The sequence below is a fragment of the Zea mays genome, chromosome 2, assembly GCF_902167145.1.
Source record: "Zea mays cultivar B73 chromosome 2, Zm-B73-REFERENCE-NAM-5.0, whole genome shotgun sequence".
NCBI classification, from domain to species: domain Eukaryota; kingdom Viridiplantae; phylum Streptophyta; class Magnoliopsida; order Poales; family Poaceae; genus Zea; species Zea mays.
In genome coordinates, this window is record NC_050097.1 from 146,405,573 (window position 1) to 146,416,150 (window position 10,578).

Genomic DNA, 10,578 nt, shown 5'->3' on the forward strand with positions numbered 1-10,578 from the left:
CCTCTGCACCCTGGAGACTGTTCTCCGGACAGCGCACCAAGCAGGTTGCCTCCCAGCGGTCCGGGTAGACCCCGCGACTGTGCTGGTAGACCACACAGCGATACTCGATGGACCAAGTATGCCGGTTAAATGCCCGACGTAGCAGGGTGTCGAGCGCATCGTGGAAGTGACACCCGCGAGCAGCGTCGCGAGTGATGGGTCGAGCAACCCATCCTTCCGGCTCAGGGTTAGCAGAGAAGTCGGTGTCGTGGCTCGAGCTGTCGTCGCCATCTCCGTCGTCTGGGTCTCCTCCAGCAGCTACTCCAGAAGCTGGGGCGCCTAGTGGTGGTGCAGGGGGGCGCCTCCAGAGGAAGCACAGGGGAGCAGCTCCTCACGGACTCTATCTCCTGCTGGAGCGAGAAAGAAGAGCCCTGCTGCTCCTGTCGTCGACGTTCCTGCTCCTCATGCAGGCGGTGGTGCAGTCTCTCCAAGTGGCTGGACTGTCCGGCCACGGGACGGCGAAGCAGACGCTCAGCAAGGCGGGAGGGTAAGAAGGGGATGACTGACTTTCGTGCAGTGTGTCTAAGTCGAGCCATCTACAAAAGACATCGCAAGCAAAAGGGGTGAGAACAGAACTAATATGACCAGCAAATAATGAATCATAAGTAAATGAAGGATTAGAATAAAACATAATTTTCAGCAAGGTATATTATATAGTAGAACATAGGTTTGGTCGGTATGACCAACTTTTGAAGAGATATCAAAGTCAAGGCAGGGACAGAGGTCTATAGTCCTTAGAACGACCATTCTATTCTAGGTTAGCGGTCCTACAGTCAGCACGGCTTTGATACCACTTATGTCACACCCGATTTTAGAAGACAAACCGAATGCGAACCATGTACGTGCCAGGATCAGTTATTCACGTACACAGCAGTTACATAATATGGACATCATCACACAGTGCTCAAAATAGTATTAAGAAGGGAAATAGTCGATTACATCATACGTCTGAGACGTCCATATAGTCCTTACAATAAATCAAAGTGCGGAAAAGAAACGTAGATAACCGCGGCCTTCACAGGCAGCCGACTGGGGGTTGCCGCTAACCCACACCTAGAACTCGTCGAAGTCTTGGAACTCCTGGAAGTCTCCTTCCACAGCTTCATCTTCACCTGAGCAGTGGTTGCAATGCTGACAACCTGGGGATGGGGGGGGTTTGGTGTGTAGAGCAAGGGTGAGTACACATCAACATACTCAGCAAGTATCCTGTTTGGCTGTAGTGGACTAGCTTTATGTGGAGGATAAGCCAAGCAGTTGCTTTTAGTTGGTCAGATTATTACTTACTAGTAGAAAGCCAAGTTTTAGCATTAACCCGATGTACCCTTTCCAAACGGAAAGAATACCACTTACCAGCACCATAGTCATAACCAAAACCATCAGGCTCATAACCACCTGTACCAAAGTATCTCTGATCAAGTACCACTAATCACTGGAGCTCCCTTGGCCGCTCATAACCGCGAGCACGGCTGATATATCAGTTTTCCAAACACTCTGCAGAGGTTGTGCACTTTACCCACAAGCCGTGATTCCCTTTCTGCCCGGAGATCATGACTCTCCATTGATCACTACCAAGGTGACCCAGCAGGACAACACTACGTAGCCTTTACAAAGATTCCCCGGGGCTGTAGCCACCCGTTAGGTTTCCTAAATGCACCGCACTCCTCCCCAAGGGGCGAACCCAAACTTGGCAGAGCGAGCCGCATACACCGAGCCCCATTGACGGCACGACGGCTAAGTGAACTACACCCCGGATCCTCTAATTATTCAGCTAAGGGCATCCCATTCCACCCTCATGGTTGCACTGTTTTCCCGGGCGGTCATCCATAGAACAGGTCCTTACGGAGAGGCACTCGAGAAACCGCTCGAGCCCCCTTAAGGCCACAAGTACAACATCATAATAAGAGAAGGGAAAACAGTGTATCATAGATAATCTCATCATGTTCACTGATTAGAGTTTGAGCAATAGCATAAAGCTAAACAATAATAATTTAACCCAAATAGGTGAACAAGGACATGGATAACAAAAGCTAGTCAATCCTTAGGCATAAATGTGTAAAGTGGGAGGTGAATTAAATAATGAATAGGACATAGATAGGTCAAGGGACACTTGCCTCCACCAACCGACTGCTGCTCAGGGGCTTCTCCTGCGAGTTCCTCGGGCTCTTCGACTGGATCGTTCTCTATGCGAGCGCAAACATACATACATCCACATATTCAATACAAAAGAACAGTACACCATACAATAGAATGCAATAAGTAAACAGACGTTCCACGCGGGCTCGCGAGTACGGTTAAGAGAGAAAGAGGAAAAGACAGTCGAGAAACGATCACGTTACATGATTATAAATTAACCACTCGCTTAATGGAAGGAAATTTAATGTAGACACTATGTTTAGCGTAAAGTAAAGTCATGTTTCATGTCTAATTATTATAAGCAGGTGGAGATAAATAAAAGGATGGTCGCGCGGCGAGACGCGCGACAAAGCTCTCTAAAACAAATTAAGAAGTTAACGACTCGTCGCGCGACCGAGCACGCAACGAGACACTTCGCCTTAGTTATGAGGAGACGTTAAGCGTCGCGCGACAAAGCGCACGACGGCATACGTCGACTAAACTGAGTCCAAAGTGGAACGTCGCGTGAATACACACGCGGCGTTACACCTTAAACAACCTGAAACAAAAATGGATCGTCGCGCGACGAAGCGCACGATGCAACACAAGATAGAATCTGAAATTAGACAAATCCGTCGCGCGGCGAAGCGCGCGACACAACACGCTAATTAACAAATAATCACCGCGAGCGCGGGCGAGCGGGGACACGGTCGGGCGAGGCCGGGACGGGGGCAGGGCGACCGGGCCGGGGCCGAGGCGGTTGAACCGGCCAGGGGGGCGGTTGAACCGGCCAGGGGCGGCCGAGTCGGCCGGGGCCGCGCCAGGGGCCGCGCACCGGCGAGCAGGGGCGGGCGGGATCGCCACCGCGGGCCGGGTGGGCGCCGCTGCGGGCGGGCAGGGGGCGGGCGGACGCCGCTGCGCGCGAGGGGAGGGGCGGGCGAGCGCCGCCGCGGGCCAGGGGAGGGCGGGCGCCGCCGCGCGGGGCCGGGCGGGGGCGGGGGCGCCGCTGCGGGACGGGCAGGGGCGGGCGGGCGAGCGCCGCCGCGCGCGGGGGGGAGGGGGAGCGCCGCCGACGGGGGCGAGGACGGGGTCGGGCAGGGGCGGGGGCGGGGTCGGGCAGGGGCGGGCGGACGCCGCCGCGGCCGGGGAAGGGGCGGGCGCCGCCGCGCACGGGGGAGGGGCAGGGACGGGCGCCGCCGCGCCGGGCAGGGGCGGGGACGGGCGGGGTCGCGCGCGGGCAGGGGGAGAGGGAGGGCGCGCACGGGGGAAGAAGAGGAGGGAGAGAGAGAGAGAGAGAAGGGAAGGGGAGGGGAGCTCACCTCGGGGTCCAAAATCTGGTGATCGCCGTCTCCAAATCCTAGGGCACCACGGGGAGAGAGAGGTGGAAGAGGGAGAGGAGAGGTTGTTGCGCGGGAGATCCAAATGAGAGAGAGAGAGGGGAGGGGGCGCATGGGGGGTTTGGGCGCCAGGGGCGTGCAGGCCGGGGCGGGCCGGGCCGGCTGGGCTGGGCTGGACTAGGTTGGGCCGGGCCACTTCGCGGATCGAAAACCCACGATGTGCACGACCACTAAACGGAATTAAATCGCGAACCGAAATCCGGAACGGAACGAGACGAACACTCAACATCAGACAAAGAAATGTGCTTCGGCATGATGCAACACCCATGACACTTAGGTTTTGGTTTATACATGACACGGACACCTGCCGCTATACTGGTTTGAAATTGGGAAGAAGGAGCAAACGGGGAAAGAGAAAAGAGAGTAACGCCCGAATTTGGTGAGAGAAAAGAAGAAAAAATTCTACCCCCAAATTCAGGGCGCTACATTCTTACAGGACCTTCGGCTATGAAGTAGACCCCAACAATAACCAAATAAAAATGGCCCTAGAGGATGAGGAGTTAACGACATTTCAAACACCCAAAGGCATATACTGTTATAAGGTGATGCCATTTGGATTAAAAATGTGGGCGCTACATATCAAAGAGCCATGACTATCATCCTCGAAGGTTTATTATATGATATCGTTGAGTGCTATATAGACGATATAGTCGTAAAATCTAAGCATGAGCAAGATCATCTAGAACATTTAGCAATAGTATTTAAACGACTTAGGCAACATAAGTTGAAAATGAACCCCATGAAATGCGCTTTTGGAGTTGCCTCAGGTAAATTCCTTGGCTTCATAGTCATAAAGCGTGGTATTGAGATTGACCCAACCAAAATAAAGGCAATCATAAATATGCCGCAACCTAGAAATTTGCATGAATTAAAAAACCTCCAAGGTCACTTGGCTTATATTAGGAGATTTATCTCAAATTTATCTGAGAGATGCAAACCTTTTTCCTGCCTGATGACAAAAGGGTTCACATTTCAATGGGACCAAGCATGTCAAAGTGCGTTCGAGGATATTAAACAATATTTAACAAATCCTCCTCTCCTGTGCACCCCAATCAAAGGGCAACCATTGATCTTATACACAATGGCCATGCCTACCTCATTAGGTGCCCTTTTAGCTCAAAACAATGACATAAGGAAAGAAGTATCCCTGTACTATCTCAGCCGCACCCTACTGGGGGCAGAGTGTAATTATCCAGACATAGAAAAAATATGTTTAGCACTTGTATTTGCTGCACAAAAGCTTCACCATTATATTTTAGAACATGCAATGCAACTTGTTTCGAGAGCAGACCCGCTCAAATATAGTTTAAGTAGAATGACATTATCGGGTAGGTTAGCTAAGTGGGCGATGTTACTCCCACAGATTGGCATTGTGTTTATGCCTCATAAGGCCATAAAAGGACAAGGATTAGCAAATTTCTTATCTGCACACCCTATCCCTGATGATTTTCCCATTGACGATGATTTTCCTGATGAAGAAGTTTTTACTATTGAGATACCTGATCGTATATGGCAGATGTATTTCGATGGCGCAAGTCAAAAATCAGGCGTAGGTGCAGGGGTCGTCTTTGTGATGCCTGATGAAGGAATCATTCCATACTCCTTCACATTAACCTCAGCAGTTTCGAATAATGCCGCCGAATACGAGGCTCTCATCATTGGCCTCGAAATAGCCCTTAGTATGGGTATAGGCACACTCCATGCCTACAGAGATTCTCAATTAATAGTTAATTAATTATTGGGAGTATATACTATTAAAAACAAGGTCTTATACCATATTTTAGAAAAGCTAAAACGCCTATATCCATGTTTGCTGATTTAAAAGTTCAGCATGTTGTACGAAATAAAAATGAAAAGGCAGATGCACTAGCCAGTTTAGCTACTAGCATGTCACTAAATCCACATGACATAATGGATGTACATGTGGAGGAACGTAGAGTCCTTCCTATATAGGAAGACGAAGAGGAAGAAGACACATCATCCACCTTTGCAACAAATATAAAAACTTGTGAGATTGAGATGGGGGATTGGCGAACATCATTCGTCGAATATTTACTCCATGGATACTTGCCCCTCAATTCAAGTGAGAGGTCTAGGATTAGGAAAATATCAATTAACTACACCTACATAAATGATACGCTTTATCGGTGTTCAAATTATGGCATTCTACTTGTTGCCTTGCCATTGCCAGAGATGAAGTGATAGATGCCTTAAAAGAAGTCCATGTTGGAGTGTGCGGAGCGCACCAATCTGGACCTAAACTACATTCTCAACTTAAACATTTAGGCTATTATTGCATGAAATTCGCAAAAAGGTGCCATGAGTGTCAAATACATGGCAACTTTATACACCAACCACATGAACTATTACATCCCACTAGCATGTCTTGGCCATCTGAAATGTGGGGGATGGATGTAGTTGGACCGATTCACCCAACATCATCCAAAGGACATAAATTTATTTTAGTCGCCACTGACTATTTCTCCAAATGGGTAGAAGTTGTGGCATTAATAGAGGTAAAAGCTAAAAATGTAGAAAATTTAATAAGAACTAATCTCATATATCGATTTGGTGTGTCGAGTAGAATGATATCTGATAATGGGTCAAATTTTAGGAGTAAACAAGTCGAGAGGATGTGTGCCAAATTTAAAATCAAGCATAGTTTCTCTACTGGATATAACTTGTTCGCTAATGGTCAAGCGGAAGCATTTAATAAAGTGTTATGCAAATTGCTTAAAAAGATGGTCTCACAGAATAAGAGGCACCGGATGACCCCTTACTCGTGGTATATGGGGGAGAGGCGGTCCTGCCATTAGAGGTACAAATCGCCTCTTTACGAGTTGCCATGCAAGAAAAACTCACGGAAGAGGAAGCGACAAAATTGCGCTTAAAAGAATTAGACAACTTAGAGGAAAAGCGGCTTCATGCATTGCAAAACTTAGAGGCATATCAAGCTAGGATGTCTTGAGCTTTCGATAAGCGAATAAAAAGAAGATCGTTTAAAGAGGGCGACCTGGTGCTCGCAGTCATCCGCCCCATGAATGTTACTCATCGGATGAAAGTGAAATTTGAGCCTAAATGGAAAGACCTGTATGTAGTAAAAGATGTCTATTCAAGTGGTGTGTATCGAATTATTTCGGTTGGTGGCAAATATTGCCCTCCGCCAATAAATAGAAAATTCTTAAAACGCTACTATGCTTAAAAAATATTATTATTAGAACACTCCATCGCTCACGAGCTTAAATTGTTAGCAAGAATAAAAAAATAAATCACTATATGCTCCATCGCTCATAAGCTTACTGATAGCGAGTAAAAAAGAATAAAGTCATCATTCTCCATCGCTCACGAGCTTAAACTATTAGCGAGGAAAACAATCATCATACCCTCTAACGCTTCATGAGCATAAACTGTAAGCAACAAAAAATATGCTCCAACGTTTCATGAACCTAAACTGTAAGCAACAAAAAAATTACGCATGCTCTATCGTTCACGAGCTTAAACTGTTAGCGAGGAAAAAAAATCACCACATACTCCAACGATTCATGAGCCTAAACATTAAGTAATAAAAAATACGTGATCCATCACTCACCAACTTAAACTATTAGCGAGAGAAAAAAATCAACATATGCTCTAACACTTCATGAGCCTAAACTGTAAGCGACCAAATATAATTATTTGGCAACGTGTGTGCATGTATAAATCACTTTAAAAAAGGAAAAAGAGGGATATGTGTACTTCTATGGCTTGAATAAAGACACCGAACAAATTATTGTGTTTCAGAGAGTTTCAAAAACTTCAACAAGAGATAACGAATGCAAACACAAAATCATATTAAAAAATGATGGATCAAACTTCGGCTGTGAGCCATGTACAAAAAAACTGATCTTTAGTCACACGACACAATGTACGCCCTTGTCGGATAAATATTATGGTGGTATAAGACATAGTCCATTGAATGATAAATTAGCAAAATAGTGTTTAGAGATCCGGATCCGTTAACATAAACTTTTTTCGCATCCGGACCTCGAGGGGAAATCTGTTGACATGGATTTTGGTCTCATCAAAATATATACTATGCGGGCTAAATAACTTCGATTAATGTGACCACTAAATTTCTATGCATATGAAATAAGCAAATATTCTGCAAATCACACCAAAATATTGAAATATGTATGGAACCAAAATATACCTATGTAGATATATGACCAATAAACAGTCCCCATAGAATATGACATATATAGCGCCGACTAACTACAGATTTATATAGCTAGTGGGAAATATGACATGCAAATGACCAACGTTCGTCATAAGTGTAAATAGCTAGAGCAAATAAATTTTTTAACTCAATTATATATGTAGTTAAATACTGCAAAGTAAACTTCTCTAAAATAATAATAACAATAATATATATACAATATATTAATAAATGTAATAAAATAATAAAAAAGAAAAGAGAAAGACTGCCAAAAAATAACTCTAATTTTAGAAATACGCTTTAATTTTCGTCGTCGATAGTCGAAGACTCTCGAAGCTGCTGAAAGTTAACGTCAGTTTTCGATGGCTACAGTGAGGCCACCGAAATTAACGCTGGCTGCTCAACCCTGTATGTCTAACCCTGTAGATTTGAGGTTGGTTGTTGTGGCATTCTGACTGACAAGAAGATGTAGGATCGGAGCATTTAACAGGATTGAAACATAGATCTATTTTTTTATTTCTTTTGTTTTGTAACGTGGTATGGTATTTCTATGAAACCAGACACATAGCATATGTGACTTGAGCTGACTATATATTGTGGAGCTATTTAACAAGATTGAAAAGTAGATAAGCATTTGACGTCATGAATATTCTTTAGGGTATGTAAATGCGTTATGAGCAGGAGATATTATATTAAGTGGATATTCTTTAGGGTTCGGATGCTTCCTATATGTTTTGTGAATGACATGCGTTATAAAGTCATGAATATTCTGTGGCACTCGGCTGACAAGACAAGGGAGCGATGCATGCATATGGCTAGCTGCTCAGAGGCTGCTGGAATGGAATAAAATGAAGATTTAACAGTAGCGGTGCATGGCTGCTCGAGTTCAAGTCGGTCGATCGACGGCCATGCATCCTCTTGTTCAAGTCGGTCGATCGGAACCATCCCATCCTAGATAGATTGCGGGCCGTGATCCCCAGCTAGGATCGATCGGAATCGGAACCCCAGAGGCATCGTTATCAGCCGTCCTCCTCGTCTATATATGCGACTAGTTGAGATCGAAACCCCATCAGCTGGCCTCCTGCTTTTGCTTATCGAAACCTCGCTCCTAAATATCCCATCATCGTCGTCTGCCATCCGCCGCCGGCCCGCCGCCACCACTGCACCGCCCACTAGCGAGTTGCTAGACGACTGGCCGGAGATGGATCCGGTGTGGTTAGAGTGGTTCCACAGGGACGGGGCGGAGCTCGCCAACCGCGGCCGTCGGCCGGATCATCTTGATGATGAGGACGATCTCTACGTAGCCTTGGCCTTGGCTCCCTACGTTGATCGCCACCGGCCTCGAACCCGTCCCCGATCCCCATCCCCATCCCCGCCCTCACACGAGGACGCCGGGGACGACACTGCTGCTCGCAACAACAAACGTCCTTGCATCCCCGCGTACAGCGAAGCCATCCTGGGGCTCAAGGAGGTGGTGCCAACCGCTAAGCACGACGACGACTGTGCCATCTGCCTCAACCCATTGGCCGATATCGCTGGTCCTGATCACAAGAAGGACGACGCGGCAGCTACGTCTATGCTTCGGGCCATGCCCTGCTCCCACATCTTCCACCAGCACTGCATCTTCCAGTGGCTCCATCGCAACGCCGTCTGTCCTCTCTGTCGCTACCAGCTGCCCACCACTTTCGAGGACGAGGACACCGAAGTCGAGGAGGACGAGGAGGAGATGGACAACACAATTTCTCGATTGAATCAGATCAGACGACGACTGCAGATCTTGTACAACTAAAAAAATTCAAACCGAGTATAAATTGATTGTTTGAGGCTATAAACAAAACAATTGTCAACTATAAAATTAAATAACATTTTAAGTTCTACAACTTTTATTTTGGTACTTTTTCATCCGAGATCGTTTGCAAAATTTGTATTTTAAAGTTTGTCAAATTCATATGCAATTTTGATAGTCCAAATGATTTCAAATGAAAAAGTTATCAATTACAAAGTTTCACGACTTTTATAGATCTACAACTTTCATTTTGGTGGTTTTTTTCATACAAGGTCATTGAAAAACTAAAAAATTTTGATTTCAAATGATTTCTACATGCATTTTTCTTAAGAAACGTCAGTAGAAATCATATTTGTACTGACGGTTCCTTAAGAAAACCGCCAGTACAAATGGCACGATTTATACCGGGGGTGTCGACCTGTGGCATGGTCGTGGATAGAGGTTTCACGTCCGTCGAAAGCGAGGTTTCGCGTCCGTGTGTGTCGGACCCATGGTGGACGCGTGTCGCACGATGGATGGCATGTAGCCCACCGAACACGGACATGTGTTCAAAACGGGTGAGGTTTTAATATCTCCGATTGTGGCAACATATATAATCATGCTCAGCACACACATATCTTTAAGATGTAGAGGTTCCAGGTTTAGATGGATAGTTACTGCTATATGGTGTTTCTTGAGACTTGGTAGTGGCAACATCCTTCCCTTTTCCTTTGCCTCCACCACCAAATTCTTCAATTAATTCTGAAATAAATGAAATGGTATGCATCAAGAAGTTGGTAATGATGCCACATCAAATATATAAAATAAATGACGTAATATTGTACCTTTTTCTATGATGGCTAATTCCTTCATATTTTCTTGGATATCAATGGGAGTAGATCTTCTCAACCAATCTTGTGTACATACTAAAACCTCTAGCATGAATGGAGTAAGGAGGTACAAAAATCATCTAAGGTACGTCCACTTGTGCTGAGAACAGACTCAGAAGCTACAGTTGAGATTGCTATTGCAAGAACATCATGGGCTAGGTGAGCCAAAACTAGCAACTA

General features: G+C 46.0%; 1 protein-coding gene across 1 annotated transcript; it reads left to right on the forward strand.

Moving 5' to 3' along the window:
* Positions 1-8,811: 8,811 nt before the first annotated feature.
* Positions 8,812-9,708, forward strand: LOC100277339 (uncharacterized). The gene is given in 1 exon segment (NM_001150933.3): positions 8,812-9,708. A coding segment is annotated over 1 exon segment (588 nt). The 5' UTR covers positions 8,812-8,944; the 3' UTR covers positions 9,533-9,708.
* Positions 9,709-10,578: the final 870 nt, after the last annotated feature.